The sequence below is a fragment of the Natrix helvetica genome (assembly GCF_964273705.1).
Source record: "Natrix helvetica genome assembly, chromosome: 5".
Taxonomy (NCBI): Eukaryota; Metazoa; Chordata; class Lepidosauria; order Squamata; family Natricidae; genus Natrix; species Natrix helvetica.
In genome coordinates, this window is record NC_138551.1 from 57,049,016 (window position 1) to 57,076,714 (window position 27,699).

General features: G+C 34.9%; 2 protein-coding genes across 12 annotated transcripts in view; one reads left to right on the top strand and one right to left on the bottom strand.

Annotated features, from left to right (window-relative positions):
* GPAM (glycerol-3-phosphate acyltransferase, mitochondrial) overlaps positions 1 to 4,997 on the bottom strand; it is a 33,566-nt gene extending 28,569 nt beyond the window's left edge. Inside the window, exons 1-4 of one of the 6 annotated variants that reach the window (XM_081955392.1) lie at positions 4,782 to 4,996; positions 3,675 to 3,775; positions 1,093 to 1,197; positions 290 to 412 (exon numbers count right to left, since the gene is read on the bottom strand). In XM_081955392.1, coding sequence (XP_081811518.1) covers positions 290 to 412; positions 1,093 to 1,194 — 225 coding nt within the window. In that variant the 5' untranslated portion in view covers positions 1,195 to 1,197; positions 3,675 to 3,775; positions 4,782 to 4,996. Of the gene's footprint in view, positions 1 to 289; positions 413 to 1,092; positions 1,224 to 3,674; positions 3,776 to 4,781 lie in introns of all 6 variants that reach the window. The other 5 variants (XM_081955391.1, XM_081955394.1, XM_081955393.1 and 2 more) reach the window with 5 other exon arrangements.
* A 133-nt stretch (positions 4,998 to 5,130) lies between these two features.
* TECTB (tectorin beta) overlaps positions 5,131 to 27,699 on the top strand; it is a 28,027-nt gene continuing 5,458 nt past the window's right edge. Inside the window, exons 1-10 of one of the 6 annotated variants that reach the window (XM_081955433.1) lie at positions 5,131 to 5,312; positions 12,971 to 13,140; positions 17,668 to 17,723; positions 18,543 to 18,710; positions 19,729 to 19,919; positions 21,691 to 21,833; positions 21,910 to 22,009; positions 26,101 to 26,204; positions 26,285 to 26,368; positions 26,593 to 26,755. In XM_081955433.1, the coding sequence (XP_081811559.1) occupies positions 18,635 to 18,710; positions 19,729 to 19,919; positions 21,691 to 21,833; positions 21,910 to 22,009; positions 26,101 to 26,204; positions 26,285 to 26,368; positions 26,593 to 26,755 (861 nt within the window). In that variant the 5' untranslated portion in view covers positions 5,131 to 5,312; positions 12,971 to 13,140; positions 17,668 to 17,723; positions 18,543 to 18,634. Of the gene's footprint in view, positions 5,313 to 12,970; positions 13,141 to 14,595; positions 15,000 to 15,818; positions 17,724 to 18,483; positions 18,711 to 19,728; positions 19,920 to 21,690; positions 21,834 to 21,909; positions 22,010 to 26,100; positions 26,205 to 26,284; positions 26,432 to 26,592; positions 26,756 to 27,699 lie in introns of those variants that run through there. The other 5 variants (XM_081955434.1, XM_081955430.1, XM_081955431.1 and 2 more) reach the window with 5 other exon arrangements.

The following is a 27,699-nucleotide window of genomic DNA, read 5'->3' on the forward strand; positions in this document are numbered from 1 at the left end:
ATATTTGTTAAATTTGAACACCAGCAATTCTGGGAAGTCCAGACAGAAACATAATAGTAAATCTATAAAGAAAAATCTATGCATCCTAACATTACCTGAACAAATCACTGGGCCCTACTTTACAGTAGTTCATTAATACAGAGGCATCAAATGCTATTCTACTTCCACCAGGCAAAATCTGAAAGTAAGCACCTAGCTACTGATTTCTTAATTTAATTGCCTTCTGGCTATTTAATTACCATGACATGAAAATTACATTTAATTTTGTTACTAATATAATTCCATTCACCCAGCTTTGAGGTGTGCATACGTAACAACAGCGTCCCACAAATGGTCTATTCCTGCCCAGAAGAGTCTCTTTCCATTTTAAAGTGGCTGATCGGAAGACAGTAGGCCTAGAATTGCATTCTCCCTGGAAAATGACAGGAAAGAAAATATAAAATATAGCACATAAAAATTGACAGCTCTGAATGTCTTTCAGGTTACTTCCTATAAACGAACTAGCTAAAATTAAGAACAATTGATTTATTCATCTGCTTAAACAAATAACCAAATTCAGTTACTGGAAGTAATTAAACACATTCATAGACTCACACATATACAAATGTTTGCCTAAAAGAATCTAGATCAATTATACTGTCAAAATATTCTCCTCCTTTAAATTGTATGAAATCTGTATATTTGATACTGAATCATTCCAATATGACAGTTTCCCTTACCCCCCCAAAAAAGTAGTTATGACCCAATTCTGGACTTCCACAAGCTGTACCCATTTGCAGTTATATGACTGTATTTTGGCTCTTTGGCAACCAGTTCACATTTATGGCTATTTGCAGCATATTGTGATTATGTGACTGTGATTTTTGGTCTTTCTTTGTTAGAATTTTTCTGGTAAAAATACCCATTGGGTAAAAATGGATGGTAAAATAGTAAAAAAGATTCATTTAACAACAACATTTCACTTAATGACAACAACATTCATTCTTAATTTTTTAAAGCATAATCCTCTATTACTTTTTCACTTTTTAATAGGACAGTAGAGTTTTATCTTAAAAAACCCAGAAGCACTGAACAAGGATGCATTTTGCTTACCCATTCTTCACTGGAATGTTTACATCTTGTGACAGTGTATTCTGCTGAAGATGACAAATAGGAAACATCTATTGCTCCAAGTGACAAAGCAGTCTCGTCCATGATCTACAACATAAATTCAGCCTCATGAGCTAAAAGAAGAAAACAATTTCAGCATTAAAGAATTAAGTGTATTAGTAAATAACCTAATTCACTTATCCTAAATGTTTTTTTAAAGCTGAAATCCTTGGCATATCAATAGACTTTACTTCCAAATTTAAAAAGTGTATGTCACAACTAATTATATGCAACTATATAACTATATAATATATAATTATAACTTGATCTCTTTCAGGATACTGTAATTCATTACAAAAAATTTGTAATTATATTTCAAACTTACGTACAGGTAGCTATAATTACCATAATTGGTTAAAATAATAGGAAATTAAATTTGTGCTTCATTAATACACAGAAAGTAAATACATGCTTAAATATTATAAGATAAGAATAAGAGGAATTTAAACCAATTTTTTTTCTAATGTATATTTCTCTGTTGCATAAGTCAATCAGGCTTCTAAAAGATGGAACACAGTCACTAACCAAGCAAGGATAAAATGTCTGGTTAGCCATTCAGTGTGTTTTGCACACCCAAATTATTTCAGCACATTGTGTGAGTCTATAATTAGAAGGAATATGGTAGCACCTTTTTTGACTACCAAATTTTTTGAAAGTCAAAAGCTTTCATGGGCAGTTCTCTTTCTAAAATGCATAGAGTAGCTAAACTAATGAAAGACTTAAATTGGAATAAACCGTAGAAAGCGTGAGAAAGAAGAGATGGCAGATTATTATATAGATGCAGATGACATGTGAGAGATTGCAAGTTCTTAATCAATTAACAACTGCTGTTTAAACATCATTGTAATGATTGAATTTTTTTGTGATTGTATGGATCTAGGCAAGTAAATTAGTTAAACATGGGTTAGTACTCTATACAAACAAATCAAGTATAGGAAAAAAATACATATTTTTTCACCCTGCTAACATAAGCATTTGTATTGTTAAAAATTAAGGAGCTTCTCCTCTACATTAGACATACGTACAAAATACGAAGACATAAACAAATATATTTGTTCAGAGTGAGAAAGCTCAATAACATGTATTTTCCCAAGATACAGTCAGAAGTTTCTTTAGGGAACCAGGAAATTATAGGGCACAATTTACTGCACGGAATGATTTTGTTCCTTGCCGTTCTAATTACACTGAATATACTATTTTAGCTGAAAGCAACTCCAAATTACAAAAATACAAACCCTTTAAGCATAACTTTCTAAGAAAGCTCTAAGAAAGAAGAGATGTAGTCTTGGTATTCCATAGCTTGGGACTGATGAGGAAGAAAGTCCTCTCCTCTTTGTTTAATATAGAAACCTGTAATTCCCAAATTGTGAGTTTGTCTTTTTAAACAAATTTACAAGGTCCTATGAAATACTTAACATTTGGAAGTAAAACATTATGCAAAAACATTATGAGATATGAGGGCTCCATGAACTGAGAAACTTTTGAAAATCTTTGGTACCAACTACGGAAAACAGTAGATCATATTTATTGTAAACCAAAGCATTCAAATAGCCAAAGACAAAGTTTCTCAGATAATTATGTTGAACAGTATGTAGAGTTTTGAAGACTAATATCATTACCACCTTAAATTTTGTTGAGAGAACAACTGACAACTAATGAAGATATTTCAACAGTCACATTTACATCAATTGATGCTTCAAGACATTTTCAAAAGTAGTCCCACATAGAGTAAATTTAAATTGTCAAGAAAGGATGTGACCAAAGTATGGACAAATGCTGCCAAATCCAATTGGCTAAGGAGTCATAGCTGTCACATAAACATCTTTCTCACCTGGGAATTCAGCAACAACTGAGAATCAAAGAATCATCCCAGGCTGTATATCTGTACTTTTATGAAACACTTCATCTAGAACAGGAGGAAGTCATGGTCTAGTTTCCTATTGAACAAATACCATCTTTACTTTCTCTACAGCAAGTATAACCTTGTCACCTTTGGGGACGAATCATAACTAACACCTACCAAATCTCTGGTGGTGAATTGACCAAATTTAACTGCCATAGAATATAAACTTGAGCCTTAAATAAAAATCTTATTTGGAACTGCTCCAAAAACTGAATATAGGAAAATAAAAGAAGAAACAAATATAGAAACAAATATGGGAAAACTCCATGGCATTACTTCAGTACTTACACTGGAAGCCCTAAACATTATTGTGTATGCTACTGCCAGATTTTGTAACTGGATGCTTCAATTATTTGGAGCATCCAAGTATTCTGGCAATGAAATATTATCATCATGTGAAGTGAAGTATCATGCATGCATCATGCAACTCAAGCATATTCAATCCCATGCTCTTTAGATTTCATTGATTAAAATTTACAAACCACCCAACCAGCATATTCATTGTTTATCTGATAACATAAATTCATACCTAACACTCTAAGTACTGAAAGATGAACTAGAACAAAGAGTTCATAGAGGCAATAGCTTGGCTCTATAAGATAGGATATTTGGATAAACTTACCTGGGAGTAAATGTCACTGAATTAATTAGATTTACTTCCAATTATATGATTACGAGACTGGACTGCAAAAATGAAGCTAAAGCTTCAATTTTTACAAAATACTGGAAGGGAAAAAAAGGCATCACCTTCAGAATTTTGCTTAGCTAATTTATATGCAATAGCATGAACAAGCAGTGCTAGGAAAGTATATAGTCACTTTAAACTTTCTTCTATAAATAACAGATCAAGTACTGTATTAAACACCAGTATCAAATGTTGGGTGTCCCTATACAACAGAAGGCTACTGCCAAAGAAATTTCTCTGAAACTAATCACCAAGGGAACATTAGCAATCTAAGCCAAATTGGCTGAATGACAGAGGGGACTTTCACACAGTTAGTTAAGTACACCAATGGAATGCAAGTGAAAGACTGAAAGAAAAAGGGGGAAATAAGCAGCCTATCTAAAAAAGGAAAATGGGTACGGTATTTATTCAGGACCTACTTTGAATTTAATCCACTCATCAACCAGATTGCCATAGTTAAGAGAATGATAAAATACTAGCTTGCTACCCACAAAACAACAGATACAAATAACTGCACAATTCCTTTCCACCATGCAGGAACTTTCCTCAATGCAGTGATTTCTAAATTGTTCATGGGCTCAGGGATAAATCTGAAAAATACTTTTTGTACAGTCACCTCTTCACAACATTTTGCAAAAGAAAGGAGGGGGGGGGGGACAGAGTGCATTTAAATCAGACTGCATTTATTTCACGCTGTGTTCATTTCACTTGCTTTCTCATTCAAGCATGGGCCTAGAGCCCAGTTCTGTATGCTATGCGCTTCTTTTTTCAAAAACTAGTTCCTAAAATACTTTCCATTGTAATTGGTGCGCACACGGTTTTGTCTCACGTTAATCTTTCGGTGTATTTATGTATTGGCAAGCCAAGACGGCAGCAGCAAAAATATTGCTAGTTACGGCCGGTGACCGTCTGCAACATCTTTTTTTTTTTAGGAGGGAGGGAGGTCAAAATCATTCCCGAGAAAACATTTCATAGGCAAACATTTCATAGTTTTCTACAGTACATTCTCCATCAACATAGTGGTCCCAATTACCTCCCAATTACCTTCTTTTTTCCAGCGACGATACCAGCAGAGGATCAGCTTCGGGAAAGGCTTTAAAATCTCCTTCCAAAATATCCAGCAGAAATCTCTCCAAAAACGCCCGATGCGACGGATCCTCTGTCCCTTGACCTTCCGATCTCCGACCCTTTGGGTGGGGGGGAAAGGCGGACGGGCGCGGGCAAACGCACGTCCTACATCGACGCGGCTCCAACACGAGATGCAGCCCAGCAAGACCTTGCCGGCAAGCTAGCGGGCAGCCTGACTCTTTTACGCCGCCCCAACAAGGAGGGCAGATGCTGACGCGATTTCCTGAGCGCCGGGCGCCGGCGAGCTGGAAAGAGGCCGCGCTGCAGTCTTGTCAGTGGCCGCTGGAGCACTTCAGACAACTGCGAAGAGGTGCCCCGGGGTCCCCGAGCTGGTGACTTCCAGGTGTCTGGGGTTGCCATCAGCCCTGGCGGTTGAAATCAGGCGGGTGGGGGAGATTGGGAGATGGGGCCAACTTCAGGAGGATCTTTCCGCTGTGCAAAGCAATGGTCAGTAGGCTGCCGGTTATCTTAGGTGTAGAAGGAACTGGAGACCTTGCTTTATTCCAGGACAAAGGCAGCCTCAGGATATTCTGCAAAGTTGTCTTAAAAGGGCACCGTAGTGAATGCTGAAGCCAAAAAAAAAAAGTGTGTAGGTGTATGCACATTTTTAGGATGGTTTTTTTTTACTATGCCTAATAACATTAACCTAGCTGTGCCAAATGACAATATTAATATAGCTGTCGTTTGGCAGCTCTTGGTGGAGAAAGAAGGTCAGATAATAATCTTTCTCTGTCTTGCAACAAAACCTGAAAGGCTCAGGTTGAAAAAGTTCATCAAACCAGGATGCCCTGGACAATCCCAGGCACCTCCAGTAACAACTAATATGAACCAAAGTGTGGGAAAAGAGAGAGACAAGCTAAAGAAGACAAGGGCTGCTTTGATCTCTCTTTACCTGGACTCATCCTGCCAGTTATACTGTTAACTTGTATTAATTTCTATTAAGAGTTGTCTAGAAAAGGACAAAAAACTTCTCCCTGTTATTTGCTTAGGTGGAACTTTTGCTGCGAATGCAATAAACGCACAAAAGTGAATGTGACTAATTATATTGATTTTCATTTTCAGCTGTTTTTGCATACATCAGTAAGCCACAATATGCTTATCAACAGTTGTAGTTGGGTTTCTATATCATGTTAAGCCATAAGCAGACAAACCACATTTCACTTTTCACCTTTGGTTGTAAGTTCTATCAAATAGCTCTTGCTGCTGGGTTCAGAAATACAGTATATGCACATCCATATTAAGCAGATTATTGTCCAATCAGTTCTGACAGACTAATCACCTCATTGAAGTATATGTATTCCCATCACCCTGTTTCCTTTTGAGGGAAGCAATATTGTGCATAGCACAAAAATGGAGGAAGCAATAGCAAGCAAAGCAAATAAAATAAAATAAAGAAAGATAAAGAAAGTTTTAAAAAGGACATGCAGCACCACATTCCAACACCATCCACAATTTATCTCCATATTTGTCTGTGCTTACAAATTATCTTTGCTTCTATCAGCTCCATAGAGTAGTTCTTTCATTGTTTTTAATTTTCTAAATGTCTCACCTCTCTCTTTTTTAAGGATAAGTCCATTGTTTTTTCACCTTTCCTTTTCCTTAGGAGTATTGTTTTTTTCATTGTGATATATAACTTCCGCTTATTTCCCCAATACAAAAATTTGAATGAACAAGTAAAACTCAGCTCAAATATCCCATGTGTATGAAACATCCTTGTGAAAATAGTTCTTGTTTCAGTACAGGTATGTTTACATATGCATGTGAATGGACGATTCCGACAGGGAAAAGGGATTTTTAAAGTACCATTTTTATACCCAACATGCAGGATAAGCGCTATAATGTAGAATTGTAGAAAATGGTACCACCTAGCTTTGTTTCACTTCCCACTTAACGTTGAACTATTTGCTGAGCATTCCATTTATTTTCAGGCATTCTTATTTCCATCAGTGAATTTAACAATCTGTCAGCCTCTGTTTTGGTTACTTGCTTACGGCTGACACAATCGGCCTTCAAGTCATATTTATACAAAATATAGCATAATTCAGACCCGCTCACTTTTTCTATACGAACATACATGTAATCAAATATTTTTCACAGTCATACTTTTCCCAGTGACCCGAAGAGCACAAATCTGGTCTGCATTCCTTCTATCTAGCCAAAGCCCAAATGTTACTCATTCTCATCTCTCATAATTTTTCATTTGGAAGCCAAGCCTTCCCATATACACTTAACAATCTGGTTTGAAAGAAGGGTTAAAGGCCATCTGTGTCAAAATTGAACAGCCCTCTCTCAACAGATGGGAAGGAATACGTTATCTATCCTGTCTACAACACAATCCTTTCAACAGTTCCAAGAAGGCTCCCACACCCAATTGCATTACTCAGGTGACCCTGAGGACACAGCTAAACCTCCCGGTGACCTCAACGACTCTTTAAAAGAATGCAAATGACCAGCTGTTTGCAAGGAATATAAATCCTTGCATTCCTCACTATCCAATGAGACCTGAAGAAGTTTCTTGGATGAGAATTGAAACGTCTTCGAAGAAAAACCAGAAGTCCAGTTGCCTCTTGAAAAAAACACCTTTGGGACAACCTCGTTTTTGCATTCTTTCTTGCTACCTTTGAAGAGGGGAGCAATAACAGCACTCTTTCCATCATCAAACATATATTAACCATATATTTTAAAACTACCTTCTTTTTAGGTACATTAGATGCTACTTTTCTCTCATTAACATTTCTATAATTTTTATGTAGCTTTTTTTCATTCAGACCCATTTCACTTTATCAAATATCCCTTTCACTTTTACCAGAAACTCCACAGACTGTGGCATTTTTCAGCATTATTTTCACTCAGTTTCAAGCAGCTTCCACAATTTCCTTCCAGGTCTTGTAGAGAAAGATCACTGATCTGCAAATGGGTATATGTGAGCTGATTCTAAGGAACGTTGGGAATGCTGCTACTATATCATTTCTCACAGTAGTTGTATTCTGTTATCTTCACTACTTTACTTTGAAGTGGTTTGCTAGGCTTTAGAAAATGATATAGAGATATTAAGAGTATGATTCAAATTGCATATTAGAGTGTAATGAATTATTATACAAAAACAAATAAACATCAGGCTGATCTAAACTAGGAATCAACAAAGTTTTCACAAATATTACTTTTTCAAAGGCAGCTCCTTAGAGACTGACAGACTTCCTGCTGCACTGGATTTTAAAGTTTGCAGTTTAAATTCATATTTATTGTTATTAGGGGGGAAATGATATTCTGCTAATTTTGAGGACTCCAAATGATTACTTTCTTTATATTTTCCAGGACTGTGGTTTTGTTATGTTGAATTCCTTTTGGTAGCTTAAAAAAAATCTTGGGAGAATGTATTTACTTTGAAGTGGTTTGCTAGAAATGCTGTGCTTCAAAACCAAATGAAATCAACGAAAGCATTGGACAAGTGATTCCTTATTGTATATAGAAAGCTCTCAATTTTGTATTCTAAGATTGTTTCTTGTGTGCGATGTTGCTATGGTATCGAACAAATGAGTACGGCCTTAGAGTATTCCTAAAGGGATGTCTGCTTCAACTGTATAATTTCTTTTTTAAGAAATCCAGCTGCATTGTCCTTTGATGCTATTTAGCAGAAGCTATAATCTGTTTGTATTGGAATTAATAGCAATGTTTCCATTACTTGCATAGTAAGCAATATAAGCAATTCTTATATATGTTAATGCATAAACATGTGGCCTACAAAATATTATAAAGATTATTTTTGTAGAATGTTTTCAGTGAAGATTTTTACTCATATCTTTCCTGTCTCTCTATTAAAGCATTCTCTCCTCCAAATTAGAAATTTGTGTTTGGAATTGCAACAGAACTGTTGCTATATGGAGGGGGAAAGTATGGATTTATAGAACTATGAGTTAATTCAAACAACCATACAGTGAAGGAAAATGAAGAAGGCTGAACTAATCAACAAAGGCATTTTTGTTCTTATTGGTTACGTTTATTCTTGCCAAAGCACAAACAGTCCCAATTTTGCAACCAAAAGTTCCAACATCAACATTGTGATTGTTTGTGGACCTTTGTGGATTGTCAAAAGTTATTTTATTGCCTGATAAGGCTGTTCGGTACTTCTTTGATTATTGGTATGTGATATAACGGTTCAGTTATTTCATTATCTTTCCTGTAACTGCAAAATGAAACAAAACAAAGAAGAGAAGGAGATCACTTCTACTAAGTTCTAGATGATTTACTTACTGTATTAGTGATTTGCCCCACAGTCAGGAACCTGTGTTAACAGAAAGGACTACTAAATTGTACTATGAAATTGTCATTCACTTACTTAAGTACAGGATCTTTTTTTATTATTTATTCATACTGTATTTTTTATGAATTTAGTATTTTAAAGTTTTGTATTCTGATCTTGTATACTTTGCATTGAATAAAAATCTTTGCTTTTATAAACATGGATAGAATAGAACAATAATATACATTTAACAGCAGTTTTGTTAACCATGCTTCATGATAAATAGAGATATGATAAATATCTCTATTATTGCATAATATTGAATAATATAGAATTGGGCTGATGTTATATGCCAGTGCACAAACATTTACAAACACTTACAATAGGTACATTTATATATATCTAGAATTTAAATACTATTGTTGTTAAAAACAAAACAAAAATGCAGTAAATTCATTTAAACAGATACCCAAAATTGTTATACAAAAACAAATCAACTTCATTCTTTGCCATTGAGCTCATCATAACTAGGAGTCAACAAAACCTTACTGTCTTAAAAAGCAACTCCTTGGGGGCTGCCAGACTTCCTGCTGTGCTTGATTTTAATATTTGTTTATTTATTTTTCTTTTCAGATAATGTGAATCCAGGGCCAATTCCCAAAACAGATTTAAAAAGAAAAAACACAAGTTCCTCATATATTCTATAGCAATATTTTCAACTTTAAGATGTTTACTCTCCCAGAAATTCTCATGCTGTCCAGGGAATTCTGGGAATTAAAGTCCATATCTTAAAGTTGCCAAGTTTGAAAAACATTGTTCTATAGCAGAGGTGTCAAACTCACGTTGTCACGACATCATCACAGATGTATCAGGACTTTTCCCCCCCTTCACTAAACTGGGCATGTACGTGACCAGCACATCCCTACCTGCGGGATGGAAGTTTAACAGTCCTGTTGTACAGTCTCTGCTCTATCCTTTGTCTAACCCACCTTTCTGTAGCCATAGTTAACCATTATTATGATAACTATAGACTTGGCTTCTATTTAATATTTACTTTAATATTTTTTTCTATTTAATATTAAAAATGTATTTAATATTTCCATCATTGTAGAAGGTGTATAAGTTCTAGCCTCATCATTGAACTTGACTTTAAAAACTGAGAATCAACAAGGATAGATAATTATTGCAGAGTTGAAGGCCAAATTCAGAAAGTAGATAAATAGAAGAGAAAATGTTACTGTACTCACCAAACAAATTTGTAAGTTTGAATAAGAAGTTCTAAAAAATAATTCAGCACACCACAACACTGTATTGTGAGATGATATAAGAAGCTTAATAATTATGAATTATTTCAATCCTATTGTGAGAGACCAATGTAGACTCAAAGATACTTGAAATCTTTACACATAAGTGAACTTGCAACAATCAACATTTATTTTAATCTTAATATGTCTTAGCTTCAACATTTCCTTTTAACCCTTTTTGTAAATGAAAAAAAGCTACTTTGTATGATTTTTCATTCCCTATCCTAGCATTTTTATGTTTAATGAATCTGATACAACATGGCCTGATACAGATTTTTATCTGTATCAGGCCATGTTGTATCAGATTCATTAAACATTAAAACATTTATTAAACTTTTATTAAAAATAAATGAAATTCATTAACTTTTTAGTGTTATTGTTACTACCCTTATTTTTGTTTCCCCAAAAATAAGATCTCCCCAGATAATTATCCCTTTTGAGCACATGCACTAAAATAAGCCATCCCCCCAAAATAAGTCCTCCCCGAAAATATTGCAAGACGGCAGCAGCCATGAGGTGACCACGCTCGCCGCCTCCTGCACCTCAAAAATAATAAGACTTCCCCCAAAATAAGGACAAGTGTTTATTTTGGTGGGGGGGGGGTAGTGTTTTTATTATTTATACAGCAATCATGTCTCTCGGATTGGGACCAAACCACAATTATTCTGTTAAGCTTTCATTTTTTTTCAAAGGAAAAATTTGCTATGAGAATTCTTTCTACATTGTCCCTAATATCAATTCTCATAACTTCCAGATGCTACGGAACAGGGGTCACCAGGCTTTTGGACCTCAGGGACCACTAAATCCATAATTTTAAATCCTGTGGACCACTAATATGATCTGCCTAATGACTGGCTGGGTGAGCGTGACTAGGTGGTCATGTGACTGGGTGGGCATGACCAACTCAATGTCACATCGAGGGTGCCTTGCCAGCTTCTACTCGCCTCTCCCCTCCAAGCCACTCTTCCCCTCCCCTCCTGGGCTCCTTAGGGCCCCCACAGGAAGCAGTTGTTGAAGCTAAGCAGCCACCATGAGAAAATTGGCAAAACAGCTCAGTTCAAATTGGATCTGACTGAGAAGGCAGTTCAGTAGAAGCACCTCATTGAGGACTACGAGCATAGATTTTCCAAGCAGAGGGAAGACCTGCGGGAGTGCAATGCCATGTACCAATGCCTGGAGGTTCAGCGGGCTGAGATAGTCAGCCAGTTCCAGTCATTATGAAGTCCCACTGGAACAAGGTCGTCCGGCTCTTTGCCCCCAGCAGCACTTCCCTCCAGCCTTTGTCAAAAGCCCCACAGCAGGAGGCCGAAGCAGACCCCAAGTCAGAATTTCTGCCCCCCTATAACCCACACAAAAACATCCCGAAGGGGGAAACTCTCCACAGCAACACAAACGTTCATTGCGTGTATCCATCCCAGGGAACGTAGTTTGAGGATCTCTGATTTAGTGCAACATAAAAAATGCAAATAATTTTTCTGCGGACCACCAAAATTTTCTCATGGACCACCCCTGGTCCATGGACCACCGGTTGGTGACCGCTGCTGTGGAATATGAGAATACAAATAAAAAGGAAAATAAGTTTTGAGGGAAATGCTCTTATTTTTAATGATATCACCATAGAATAAATCTGTGATGATAAATGACAAGTATTTTTTCTAATCTGAAGTAAAAAAAAAATCTTCAAAACTTTTTTTTATTTCAGAATGAAAAAGATTGTTTTAGATAATGGAGAATTTTAATATAAATTGAATGATGAATTTTGGTTGTATATAGTATCTATTAATGTGTCATTTTCCAACATCCAGAGCAGACCAGAACAAAAGCAGCATGTTTTCTTACCCCTGTGGAATAAATCTAATCTAGTCTTCCCTTTCACGTTTCTATTTGTATGTCTACCTGCCTCTGGTCTGATTAAATATTTTGGGATGTGTGTCAGAAGATGTGTACTTTTCTGTATGGTAGTTAGAATGCTTCAGGCTCTGGTTTCAAACAGTTAAAGTAATTGCTTGTATGTTTCTTGAAATTCCATTAAAGGGAACAATCAAAATTATTACTCCTCTTAATCTTGTCAAACTACTAGATTTCAGGGTAGTAAAACATGAAAAATTATGGATACTTGTTTGAACCTCAATAAAACAGGCTAGTGAAATGCACCCTGTGGTTTTGAATGTTATAAAAGGACTGAGCATAAAATATCTAGTATGGAAGGTATCTACCGTATACCACAAGAGCCCCAATATGGACAAAACCAGTAATATAGTGCTTCCTAGTATTTAGTAGCTGACACAACCTTTCCTCCTTCCATTATCTCTTTATTCATATGAAAAAAAATGAAGAAACCAGCTCAGATACAACTTTATTTAATGTTATCATTTTGCTTGAAATATATGACCTTCTCAAACATAGCTTCTATATTATATCATTGACATACTTCATTGTATGTTGCTCTGAAATAATCCCTAGCTTCAGTATAAGTTATTTCTAAACAATTTATAGAGTGCAAATAGTTTTATATTTTAGGAGTTAGTTTATAGTTGTGACTATTGTGCTTTTTCATCAAGCTTTATGTAAACCTCTATGACAAAAACAAAAGGAATCCAAATCAGATGGAGTTGCTGTGCCCTGCTGCTTGTCCTTTAAGACTTTCTCTCTGCTCCAGTATTATACCTCAAGGCACTGTCTTTGAAGGAACAGTTTGGGATCGTCTGGATTTCCAACTACTGGTTGACAGGTAGAACTTTCTGAATAAAAATCTATCTCCTGCAGCAGAAAAAGAAAACCATCTTTTTTTTTTTGCAATGGATTTTCTTGTTGTTTCCTCAACACTTTGGCATTAAAACACAATGTGATTTGTTTGAATATGATTTAACGTGACGTAGAAATCCAGCTACTATATTTTGTTAGGCCAAGCTCATTTTAACTGACAGCTCATTTTAAGGTAGCTGAGGGTGGGAGCAAAGAGTTTCTAAAACTCTTTCAACTTACACAGGCACTGTGATATTTCAAATAATTTGATGCTAAACCATGTAATGTTTTATTGGCTGTAACCAGTATTTGACTTTTGTCAAAACCTAACTGGAAATCTATACAGTTATGAATTATTTCAAAATTATGAAAATAAGACATATCATGTATGTCTACAATATTTGCTATCGACTAAACTGTCTTTGGTGCAGCTAAATGTATTATTTCATGGAAAAAGATAATGCAAATTTATATATCCTAAACTCTAGATAGATAGTCCTTAACTTAAACTCATTCATTTGGTGACCATTTGGACTTACAACAACACTGAAAAAAAGTGATTTATGACCAATATTTATCACAGTTGCACTGTATGGTGCCATATGATTGCCATTTGTCACCTCAACCGACTTCCAACAAGTAAAGTCAATGGGGGATGCCAGATTCACTTAACAATTGCAGTGATTCATTTAACAACTTTGGGGGGGGGATTGTAAAATAAGAGTGTGAAATCACTGTATTGTTCATCCTAAAGCAAGGGATCGATCAGGATGTGGGGATCCAGTGACATAAAATGATTTAGCACAGTGGAGCATGAAAATCCAGAGTGCTGTTTTTTTTTTAAAGTATTGATGAGTTAATCATTAATAAAAAATTCATATGAACATAGCTTGAAAAAAGAAGGAATTGTGATTCACTTCCCCCATTATGATTGAAGAAAAACAGGATGCTACTTGCACTTTAGCTGTTGGTGTTCAAGTGTTATTTTTGTTGCTACTGTAATTTTTGCCTTCCATTTTTTATGGCTTAGGAATCTTATAGACTCTGCTGGCCAAATTTCCTGATTCAGGTAGCTACAATATATTCACCTGGTTTAACTAGTTTTTCCAGATGAAGCTTGGGTGCAGTTTGGGTATATTCTGCAAGTTCATGGCCAGCATTTTTTATTACAACCGGGTTTTGATATACCCTTATTAAAGCTTCTATTTACATTGAGTAGAAATAAATAAATTGGAAGATGCCATTTTAGTAGTAGTATCATTTATTCGGATTTCCTAGTAAGTTTTACATCTGTAATGAACTGTTTTGAAGTAGACATTCAACATTTAGGTTGTAAAGATCAGCATCTAATGGCCATTTGGAGTTTTGCAGGACACTATGGTAAATTTTCTTGAAGTGTTTAAAGTATATCAATTTACACCATTCAGTCCTAAGCATCCAAAGTAAATCTTACCAAACTTAGTAAGAATTTCAACCTGTAGTGCCAACTGGATTTCATACTTAAAGCAAAATTAGAACTCCCAGTATCCTGGTTTCTAAACTTTTCCAACCCAGCTGTTATATCAACTGGGAAAAGGGCAGTTTTGTAAAGATTATTGTTTACCCATACTTGCCAGAAAAAAAGAAGCCCAAGTCCTACTGCATTTCCAGAAAACCTCCACCCCAAAAAAGATGTAATAATAAAACATACCCTGGATATAATTAACAACGAATAAGTCACTAATTAACTTGGATTTCAAAGAACATATCTACCTTTCCCCTCCATTCAGATTGCAAGGCAGAGCACAGAACTGATTTCACCCCAAACTGATCATAATTATTTGAAAAACAGGATTAAAACAGCAAGTAAATAAATAAAAACAAATAATTGAAATACTTCTGAATTCTTCTAACCTAATAAAATGTTTAATGTGTATTGTGTATCACAGTCAATCCAAACTAGTCAGAAAAAGGGAAAACTTTAAATCATGGTGATTAATCAAATTAACAGTAAATAATTGGCATTTTATCATGGCCTCAATAATGTCTTTGCCTGATCTTCATCTACTTTTTATTGATTTTAATGCATTGAGAACCAGTCTGAAATGGAACAGCATAGAAACCTTAGTAAGAAATCAATAAATCCAAAATTATTTTAAGTAATGACAATATCAATGAAGGATTGTAGAGAAATTAATATATTTTTGAAGAAATGAAAATAAGGAAGTATCTCTGGTCTTCATGTAGTAATATCAGATATGTGATATATATTGCTGTAGTATTCTGGTAAGTAATATTTGATAAGTGTCCCTAGTCTTGGCAAAATGCAGCTCTTTTACAATCTATATCATTCTTGCTACCTTTCTAAAGTGCCAATTTTCTAGTTAAAAGGAATTTTTACTGGATAAAAGGAAGAAAAATGGGCCCTTTGTTCTATTCATTCATTTGACAGATTTTCTCAGACTGGCAGCCAGCCTTCACATTAAAGCCTTTTTGCTCTTGTTGAATGCCTTTGCTGGACAGGGTTCCTTTTGGACTGGAAAGCTGCCATAGATATGGAGTTAGCAGGCAGCAGCAGCTTCATAACAGCTTATCTTTACAGTGTTTTGATAAACTGGCAGAGTCTTTCTCTGCTGGTAATCGCGTCTGAATAAATTATCCTTACTCAATGCTTTCAGGTAAATAAGTGGTTTATGTCTGAAAGGACACTAGACTATCTGATCACTACATAATTATTAAAGTAGTGAATGTTTATTGAATGGGAAAAACAAAAGTGTAATAATGCACCATTAACTATATTCTTTTAGCCAAAATACCAGCGTACAAAGGCCATTAAATAAATGTCTTAATAATGTTGCTGTCTTCAACACATAATAGCAATCTCTTCATGCAGATATTCAAACAAATAGTTTGTACTGTAACTCGCAATCTGTGTAACATTCATGAATTAAACATATGCATTGAGAGTTTTCTTCAGGAAATTGTTGTCCTCTAGTCTGGTGCCTTCTAATATTATTTCCTTTCCATGATATTTATTATATAATTCAAAACATCTGAAAGTTCTACTGCAGACCCCCAATGCAGACCATCTCTTAAGTACCCTGTTAGATTTTTTAAAAACCCAATATCTAGCATGAAGAAATTGTGAAAGATTTAGAACAATGAGAGATATTTTGTTTGCCTTATCATGATTGTGGAATCATAACAACTATATTTTGTGCTACCTGTAAGAATATTAGATCCCATGTTTACAGGAAAGAGTAATCAATTGTCTTCAAAATGGGAGGATTCTATTCATTAGATTAAATGAGAACATGGGAATAGAAGAGAACAAATAAGATCCTAGGAGGGTTTTTTTTTTTTGTTTTTTTTTTGCAGATGTGCAAAATAGTATCTAAAATTCAGGATTGCATTCTTTATGAAAAACTAAGTTCTTGCTTTAGAATGTTATCCTGCAAAAATGTTACAACATAATTTGTCTTTTCCCTGGACAAACTGCCAGCCTGTAACACATGGACAACAAATACTGTAATAAAACAATGCTTTTGATAACAGCAGACAGAACAAGGGCAAACTGTAGAGCTATTTCTCAAAAGAGCTTTTGAGGCTGGGATGACAAGAAGCCATTGATTCACTTTTGGTAGAGGCCAGTACAGATACTCCCATCATTAAGGTTGTGTAATCTACTTAATCAAAAGGGGGCTCTCTTAGGAAGTGCAATTAGCATTTGAAGTATAATTTGCTATTTAATGAATACCCTTTTTTATCTGCAATTACTCAGAGCAATACAAACCTCCCTCGGGCCCTCACCTTTTATCTCTACAGAAATCAAATACTGTTCACCCAACTATATTTTGTGGAGTCTTTTTTTCTTATGCAAATAAATACATCATCAGATAACTAGGCACTGTAGCACAAACTGTACTTCTGATTACTCCACTGAAGGCCTAAGAAGGGGACATTTGTGTTCCTACAGATTGCTTACATATTATAAAAGGCTGGCATATTTCTTACCCTCATTGGTTGTACTAGTTCTACCTTAAAATTGATGACAATAATTTCAAAGAAATTTGGCAGCTTGAAATTAAGAATAGGTAGGAATAGATCATGGAAACATCTTAACCAATCATTCAAAATATAAATGTTTAGATTTGCCATAAGATTATCTGAACTTTCATATATAATGCTTAATATTAGTTTCAAAAAAGTAATGGCTCTACTTTGAGCTATGTGGTAAGGGTAGGTGTTCCATATTCCTTAAGGTTTTCTTGAGAAGAGGAGTTCTGCCGGTATCAAAACTCACAACGTGATATAGAAAATGATTAGTAAAACTGTGCTTGTGGTCCAATCATCAGAATTTTTCTTAAACATAAGAAAAAATATGCTTTCTTTTTTTTTAAAAGTAAAATCCATTCATTTCAACATTAGAAAAGTGGTGTTAAATTCATGAACTGAAAATTGAAATTAATTTCTTGTAATGGAAAATAAATGATTTAACCTTTTATCTACCTAACCTACTTTTTTCCACATGGAGTAATGAAGACTGAAAGGAAGAGGCTCCATTTACAAGATGGCATATATAAGGCAAAGGTAAGGCCAGACAATGTTATTCGAAAAAGAAACCTGGTGGAAAACAGACTTAACGTTTTGAACAAGAAGAACTAATAGTCTGGTCTGCAAATTGTTTCTTATGCTCTATGTATGATTATTTTAAGAAGATCTTTTGGAATATCATATAGATTTAAGCATAAATGTATGGCTAATGAAAAAAATTATAAAATATTTTAGAATAATTATGTGCTATAGATTTAGAATTGAATGCTGAAGTGGCTCTCATAGATCCGATCAATGTGGAATTTATATAACAACTGTAATTAACATCTGATATGAAGCAATAGATGTGAAAGTAATATCAACTCATTTACATAATTTGCAGCAAGTGACATAATTATTTTGGTAGAAAAGTGCTGGAGCAATTTCTTTTTAATGAGAATTATACTTTGTCAATAGAATAATATTAATATTCATAATAAAAAATCCAGGGGGCAAAATGAGAAATCATAGCATAACTAGGTTGTCAGTGATATAAGTATGATAAAGGTAAGCATATAGTGAATAAGGAAATTAATTTCAGGAATTAAAATTGTACTGTTAATGCATAGATTTTTTAAAAAAACTTGCTGATTTACTCCATCTCTTTTCCTTCTACTCCTCCTCCTCCTTGGCTATTTCATCTAGCGTATTGATGCTAGGATATTGTGGCTAGGATGCTGCATCTACTTTAAAAGAGAAATTTCATTTTTTTAAAAAAAAGTTTAAACATGATTATTACATTTTTGCTTTTTATTAGGAACCAAAATAAAGTTTCAGAGTGGAAGATTTCAATTTTTATATATTGTTCTGGGTCAGGCACTTGAAATACATGCAAAAGTGAATTCCCGAGATCTACAGCATTATAGAAAAGCAAATTCTTTTCCTATTATTTACATATCTTTTGGAGAATGATGATGCTGGTTTTTCTACTGTGGGTCATCTTGACTAGAGGTTTTTCAGTTCCTTGTAGTCCAAATAAAGCAGGTAAAATAATTGTTTTTTTATTAAAGATAATCTAGCTATATCTGCAACATGCCTGTTCAAAAATGATAGCAAAAATGGTCAACAGAAACATACCATATCTTATGTTTGGAGCTATTCATGTAGAATGATAATGATGTATGGGATTTAATAACATTTTATAAAGGATACAAAACCCCCAAATTTAAGTTCAGTTAATTTTATTGTTTAAATGTCCCACTGAAGTCAATGAGATCTTACATGAAGGACCTAAATTTGAGTAGAAGCCATTGCAACCACAATTTGCCATATTTTATTTTATTATTTTATTTTATTTTATTATTTTATATATTTATTATTATATTATATATTTTATTACTATTATTCCATACCTGATATGTTAAACATAACTTTGTGCGTAAAGGAATGGTTACTTTTTTCTTTTCAAGGACATGTGAAAACAAGTCCTATTCATTGCAAAAAAAAGCCAAGAATAATTTCCAGAGCAATGAATGGGGTGAATTTTGCAACACCTAAACATTTATTGTGTTGTGACCCTGTACATCATGTAAAGAGAAAACACACAATTGATCTTGGCCTAAATTATGTCTGTATGGCTATAAGGCTAAAGTAGAATGTGAACAGTAACCATGTTTGTAAAATTAAGATACTGTAAGATGTGGCTAATAGTTTGCCATAAAAAGAAGTCATAAATTGTAGATATTACTAATCCTATTTGCATGTTTATGTTTCTTTAATTTCTAAGCATGAGAGAAGACTACTTAAGATATGCAGACTCTGTTGTTGCCTTTAGCTCTCATATTTGCAATAATGTTGTCTTATTCAATGCCCAAAGGCATTAGAATACAGTTTGAATTGCTTATTGTGGTATTAATAGTAGAAACTAATAGTGGAAGATACTGAAAAACTTATTTTGAATCAAAGTTCAAGTTTGTAATCAAACTTGACCATTACTTCCTTTGATTTTGAAAGTAGAACTTTGCTGCATAAATGTATTGTCTTTTTTGTGTGTGTGCTTTAGATGTGATTTTGGTATATTGTTACCCTAAAACAATTATTACAAAAATCCCAGAATGTCCATATGGATGGGAAGTTAATCAATTGGCACTTGGAGGGATTTGCTATAATGGAATTCACGATGCAGGATACTATCAATTTACCATCCCAGATTTGTCACCCCAAAACAAATCATACTGTGGAACACAATCAGATGTAAGTAGCTAATTTGTTACCATTCCATTTTTCCATACATGTTTATAGTTGTGTGAGGTATGTTTGGAGTGGGATATATTTCCCAAGATTTTATCAAAGTAATATACATTTATACATTTGAAAAAGAATTCATACAAATTTTCCAGCATCTTTATATTTTCAACATTGCTAAAGATAACTAATTCATTTGCATTTATATTAAAGTCAAAGTCATTCCTTGTCATTCCTTGCGGTGACATTTTAGCTACACTCAGGATTTGAATATCCAATGCCTAGTAAAAGAAGGAAAGGGACTAAACATACTATATATTGTAGATATGAACAAATTGGTTTTTTATCTGACAAGTACCACAAAGGTATATCAACTTCACAACTAGTTTTCCGCATTGCTGTTAGCAATACCATTTGTTACAGCAGTGTTATCTAAAGGCACTAAAGAACATGTTTGATGTAAATTCTTTTTCCCTATTGCACCTTTATTAATAACACTATTTTATTTTATTTATTTCAAATGTACACCTAAAATGTCGGAGGGCTGATGCTTACACATATGTAATGTACACCCATACCAGAATTAAGGCTAGACTATATTCTTAATTTTCCATCTGTTTCCATACCATCTATCAGTAATTGAGAGCCAAGAAAAAATGTTGCATACCCCGTTCTGTGTTACAGTATTTTATGCGGATATGTTTAAGGTTGCAATATCTGAACTGGAAATCTAACTTACAGAGTTGGATTCACAATAAATGTTCATACTTTATTGACACAAAGAAATATGATCCCTTTTGAGCAAAGTTTATTGTTCTGCTTACAAATGTGCTTTTGTCTTTTTTTTTAATTCAAATTTTTTTCAGTGTTTTTGTTTAATTTTGTTTTGTCACTGTTTAATTATTTTTTTCTATTGTATTTTGTATTTTAATCTATTGAATAAAATAAAACTGTTAAAAAATAACTTTCCATTGGTTTAATAATGATTTTTTTCTATTTTTCTTTATTGTTGTTCTTTGTATTTTTTTTGGTGAACTTTTTTTTTTCGTGAAAGCAAAGAAATATATATTAAACCAAATAAAGCATATAAAAATGCTTTAAAAATCCAGACAACCAATATAGACAGCAAAGTATTAGCTTTCCGTTTGCCATTGCTGCCATCTGGCGGACACCAAGCACATATTATAACTATGTAAGGTGGCCTTTCACTCAACAGTCCTGGGAAACTTACAAATAAAACATCATTAAAATAGAAGTACAAAATAATAAACTCTTTGCAACACTAAATGTTAAAAGAACTTGGCTGAATAAATTCTTCTTGCCTTGTGTTCTGTATTGTTTCACCCTGAGCAGTGATATTGATTGAGCCTAAGAGACAGAGGATTCTTTTACTGTCCGTTACTCTTTTATTGTTTAATTTATTTTCATATTTAATATAAAGTGTTACTGTATAATTTTGTTAGTTGTGTTTAACTTACTGCTTGCTTTGTTCTAGTTTTATTATCAAGTGCTTCAATATTTTTAATGGAAATTGATATACCGTACAAATGTTTTAAAATAAATGCATTTATTTAAAATAAATCTTAAATTTTAAAATTTATTTTAAATAAGTGGATATATGAGGCATGGGCTTTAGAAAGCAAACTTGGGCTTATTTCTTGTGCATTTGTGGGCTTGTGAAATGCCTTGGTTCTGTATGGTTGGAAACTCAACAGATTTAGAACTAATGATAGAACCATTTAAACTAAAATCGCATTTGCATCTTTTTCTTCCCATGCAGTTTAAAAACCCTGTTTATCATTTCTATAACTCTATCAGTTCCAATGATAGCACTGTCATTGTGAAAAGCCAACCTGTCAATTATTCATTTACCTGCACATACCAGGCAAACTATCTGGTGAACCATGCTGCGTTTGACCAAAGGTAACACTGCCCCAATTCACTGGAATTCAATCTTCTAGCATATGTTTCACTCTATTTTCAATAACATAGGAATCAGTTCTGTGTCATTTTCTGCCTATTTTAGGGTAGCAACTGTTCATGTGAAGAATGGCAGTGCCGGTTCCTTTGAAAGCCAGTTGTCTCTCAACTTCTATTCTGTAAGTATAGTGTATAAGCTGATTGCTCAGTAAATTTCTCGGTCGTATAGTGAATAAGACAAGGATTTGATAGTAACTTGAAAAAGCTAAGTTTCTTGTGTATTTGCTCAAATTCAGTGAATATTTATAAAATATACATATAATGTAGAATATACGACTAAAAATACTGCTTTAAAATATCATCTAGCAAACTTTATTTTTCAGATCTTTGTAGATTCATAAATGTTGCTATAAATCTGGGATGGCGAACCTATGGCACGTATGCTGGAAGTGGCATGCAGAGCCATCTCTCTGGGCATGCGAGCCGTCACCCATTGCTCTTTTGGGTTCCAGCGTGCCGGCAGGCTAGTCTTCATGTGCGTGGGAGTGCCGGAAACAGGAAGAGCAGTCACCCGGTGTGCATGTGCATGCCGGGAAGATTATATTTCAGTGTCCGGCATGCACATGCACACTGGCCAGACCATCTTTGCACGCCCATGCATAACAGAAACTGGAAGACTAGGTGGCGACTGTGCATGCATGCACCAGAAACCAGAATATCATATTCCCGGCATGCACATGCACACTAGGCGGCTGCTCTTCTGGTTTCCAGCACATGGGTGTGCGCTCATGCGCATGCACTTCCATTTCGGCACTTGGTGCTGAAAAGGTTCACCAACACTGCTATAAATGATGTGCGTTATTAATCATCATCTTCATATATTAACTCTCAAGTAGTGATATTATCAAATTATAGCTAAAAGTGATTTATTTCTATTGAGGGTTCTATGAGGCTTTCGGTTCACAGGTACCATCTTGTAAATTTCTGCATATGGGGGTATGGATGGATGACAACCGACTCAAACTCAACCCCTCCAAGACGGAGTGGCTGTGGGTACCGGCTCCCCGGTTCAGCCAATTAATTCCATCATTGGCCATCGGGGGCATCCAACTCGCCCCCGTGGAGCGGGCGCGCAATTTGGGCGTCCTCCTGGATGCCCGGCTGTCCATGGATGACCATGTGACAGCCGTGGCAAGGGGGGCGTTCCACCAGGTTCGCCTGGTGTGCCAATTGTGCCCCCTACTGGACCGGGACGCCTTACGCACGGTCACTCATGCGCTGGTGACGTCTCGCTTGGACTATTGTAACGCTCTCTACATGGGGCTTCCCTTGAAATGCACCCGGAGGCTACAGTTGGTCCAGAACGTAGCCGCGCGGGTAATTATGGGGAGTACTAGGTACTCCCATGTGACACCGTTCCTGCGCGAGCTGCACTGGCTTCCTGTGGTCTATCGGGTGCGTTTCAAGGTTTTGATAACGATCTTCAAAGCGCTCCATGGCTCAGACCTAGTTACTTACGGGATCGTATTCTGCCCCATACATCCCTGCGACCAATCCGCTCGCACAGAGAGGGTCTCCTCCAGGTGCCGTCCACCAGGCAGTGCCGGGGGGCGGCGCCTAGGAGTAGAGCCTTCTCTGTGGCGGGCCCAGCCCTGTGGAATGACCTCCCCCCGGATATTAGGAATACCTCTGACCTCCGCTCCTTTCGTGTAAAGCTCAAGACCCACCTATTTCAAGTAGCTGGCCTGGCTCAACTTTGATCCAACTATATCGCTCCTGACGGGTTTTTTATTTGGGGTATTTTAATTGTATTCTATCAGGGGTTTTTAAACATTGTGTTTTTAATTGTTTTTATTCATCAGCTTACCTCCTCCTTGTATATGTCTTGGTATACGTTTTTGTTATATGTATGTTTGTCTATATATTTATTTCCTATGTTTTATTGTACGCCGCCCCGAGTCCTTCGGGAGAGGGTGCGGCTAAGAAATAAATATTTATTATTATTATTATTATTATTATTATTATTATTATTATTATTATTATTATTATTATTATTATTGGCAAGATATCATGGAAGATCATTAGGAAAACATTTTTCCTCCTTACTTTCATTTATGAAAATCAGATTCATTCACATAAGTCATCATTTGATATTCTAGACCTTGACTGATAATAAACATATATGCATATGTATGCTTATGTTTATTAATTTTATAACTTTCTTCATTTTAAAGAAGATGTGTTATGGTTATTTTGATTACTATTATGCAGTGGAAGTCATATCTTTAATTCAAGCCAAGACTGGAGCCACAGAGTTACATGACACATAGCCAAATAACATATTGCTTATTTAAAGATATGTTGTTTGAAATGATGTGATGTAGTATAGTTACCCAACCTGTTGTATGCAATATTGTAATTCATTTACCATTGTGTATTTACTGAACATGCATATGTGACTAGAAGTAAGCAAATTTAGCTGCTTCAGGTAAAAAAAAAAAAGAGCAAGTGCTTCAGTAGAAATTGTCTGTGGAGATTATCAGCCACTCAGGTAACCGTTGTCCCAAAGGTATTTTTTCAAAAGGCAACTGGACTTCCTTTGTTTTTCCTTGAAGATATTTCACTTTTCATCCAACAAGCTTCTTCAGTTGAATAGAAATCCTAATTATATGTGTTTTCTATTTTATAGTAGAGAAAAAAGTACTCGGTTTTTCTTGCATGAAGCAGGTTGAAGGATAAAAACAAATAGTATCAGTATTCAAGAAAGGCAAAACATAAAGAAAAGATGCTCAAGAGGTAGTCTCTTCAATAGTAGTACTATTTCTAATTACTCCTTAGTAATCCCCAAGATTAAATGGTGCAAAGTGTTCAAGTTTATGAACTCCAATTTCTACCAAATTCACTATTTGAGGAAGGTGAAAATGACCAAGTGACTTGTCAGTGCGATACCTAATGCAATCTTTGTGGTTTATATATCACTGTATATTAATAGTATGCTATGCAGTGTGCATCATAGTTTGTATATTTGCATTTCCAAACTATGGACCAGCCGCGGTTCTTCATTTTAATGTTCACCACTAGTGGTGCAAGAAGCTATTAAAAACCCACGAAACAAGTTAGAAGGGTTGGGTTGAATATTCTTTTCCATTTGTATGAATTCTTTTCTCCTCAAAATTTGGTATATCTCAGTGCATGTTACTTAAACGTTCTCATGTCCCTTTGTCCCATCTCTGATGACTGAAAAGGGCCTAGATTTTTTTCTGAATTATTTAAGAAATTAGATATCATTATAGTTTTGAATTTTTTATTGTGGAGATAAACAGGTGAGATAACTGATATTTTCTTGTGTACTGCAGGGCAGAGATGGGTTTCTGCCAGCCTTTCTGCATGTTCAGTGCGTGTACGATTTGTGTGCACTCTGTGCTCATGCATAGTTGCCTGTAAACAGGTCTGCGCATGCGCAGAACATTGAAAATGTCAAAAAAAAACCATGCTGTGGCAACCAGTTTGGGGGCTTTGCGAGCCTGCCATCCCTACCAGTTCAGCGAACCAGTTGCAATTTCCACTACCGGTTTGCCCAAACTGGTGCGAACCAGTAGCAACCCAGCTGTGCTCCAGGGTAATATTTCACTAATACTGAAATTCTGTTTCTAACACATCTAAATTAAAAGCTTGCTAAATTATTATGTAAGCATTAACATATCTAAAATAAAAGCTTACTAAATTATTATGTAAGCATCTGTTGATCTTGAGGTCTACAGGAGTCTGGGTTGATCTTTGCTGACTGGAACCATCCATTAAGCAGAGTGAACTAACAAAAGAACACAACTTAAAATTTAAAGGAATTCAAAAGGAATTCAAAACAATAGTTGATTGTTTAATTTATTTTGAATCAACATACTACTTCAAAAGGGAAGTAGTTGTATCATTTTCTAAGGTATAAAATGGCTTGCTCAGTTTCAATTATGTTGCAATGTGTGTTTTCACAATAAGTGAGAATTACATCAGTTGTTTCAGGTCAAGCAGCAAACAAGATCTCATCATTTGGCTGTACACCGTAGAAAGCAATACTGTCCTTAAGCAGAGTTTCATGTCACAAAAGGGCAGCAGAAAGTTAATTATTTAATATATTTTTAATGCATGCTTGCTGTTATGAAACTTAAGCTGCCAAAAATACTCTGAGAAAGTATTTGCTGCTCCTGCAGTTCTCCTGCAGCAAAAACAAACAAACAAATAAATAAATAAGGTTACCCTGTTTTTTAAATCTCAGAATGCCAAGTTTTCAAGCGAGAAGGAAGCCCCTTTCATTGTTGATACATCAGAAATTGGCTCTGATGTATTTGCTGGAGTGGAAGCCAAAGGCTTAAGTCATAGGTATGATTTTTTTTATATGCATGGCTCCCAGCATGATATTGTTGTTCTGTCAGTGTTCATGTCTCTCTGCCCTTTTGCAGATTTAAAGTAGTGTTGAGCAATTGCTGGGCAACTCCCTCCTCAGAATATTTCTACCAAATCCAGTGGCCTCTGATAACTAAGGGGTATGTTATTCATTCACTCTCTCCACCCAATCAGGTTTATTCACATGAGATGATACTCCACTGGTTAAGTATATCTTATTTATTTATTTATTTATTTATTTATTTATTTATTTATTTATTTATTTATTTATTTATTTATTTATTTATTTATTTATTTATTTATTTATTTATATCTCATCTGTTTCTTCCACATTTTAATAATATCTGTTATTTCTTTTGTATAGGTGTGCAACGGATGACTCCATTTTAGTACATGAAAATGGCAAAAATAATCGAGCCACCTTCCAATTTAACGCATTTCGGTTCCAGAATATTCCCAAACTTTCCAAAGTGTGGCTACATTGTGAAACTTATGTGTGTGATAGTGAAAAGTTCTTTTGCCCTGTGGTAAGTTCTTTAAATAATAGCTAACAATCAAATCTAGACTCTCAACAGCATACATGAATCTGAAAAGGAATCCAGTGTAAATATGGATTTTGGTCCAATATTTCAATACAATATTAAATCAGTTTTAAAACCATTTCTGTTTTTGTTATGACTTACATTAAAAGCCTAAGCCTTTCTGCTTTCGAGATATGTTATATTTCAAATTCTATACTCCATCTTGTAATTTTGCTGGGAGATTACAGACTTGATATTGAATACACCAAAATTATATTGGTTGGTGGATCTGAGGATTGCTTTAATGCTTCTGCAAATCTTGGATTTGGACACAGAAGTATCATGGTGACATGCCTTTGCTAAGTCTGATGGCTGCTAGAATAAAAGCAATATCTCAGACTAATCCGCTGTACAATTTTATTGTAAGACAATGTAAACTTCATCCATGTAAATGTAAGCTTCATCTATGAGTAAAAAATGGAAAGGAATAATTTGTGATATTCAATAGAGTATGCTAATGCATTGTTTGTGATAGTGTTGCCCTATACTGTTTAGAAGTTATCTGGGTATGATAAATATTTTGTGTCCCATCAAGAATTACCATTTATTTGGAATTTAGTGTTTGTGACAGTTCTACATATATGGCCTTGCCTATGATTTCTGAAGTTTGGATCTGAGATTCTCTTTATAAAAATTATTATGCAGAAGGCATTGTGTTCATTGACTTATATGTCAACGCATGTGACTGAATGTGGAGCATTCAGTTATATATCTCTAACTAGTAAAATTTTAGAGAGATCCATACTGTTTTCTTGATAACAATGGAAAAATGCTTTGGCTTTGCTTTCTCCTTCATCCCTGCTTCATTTCAATCACTCTTACTATTGTTTGTTTGTAGCTTTACCTCATCCTTCTTGACCCCATCAGGAACTTCTACCCATGATAATGTT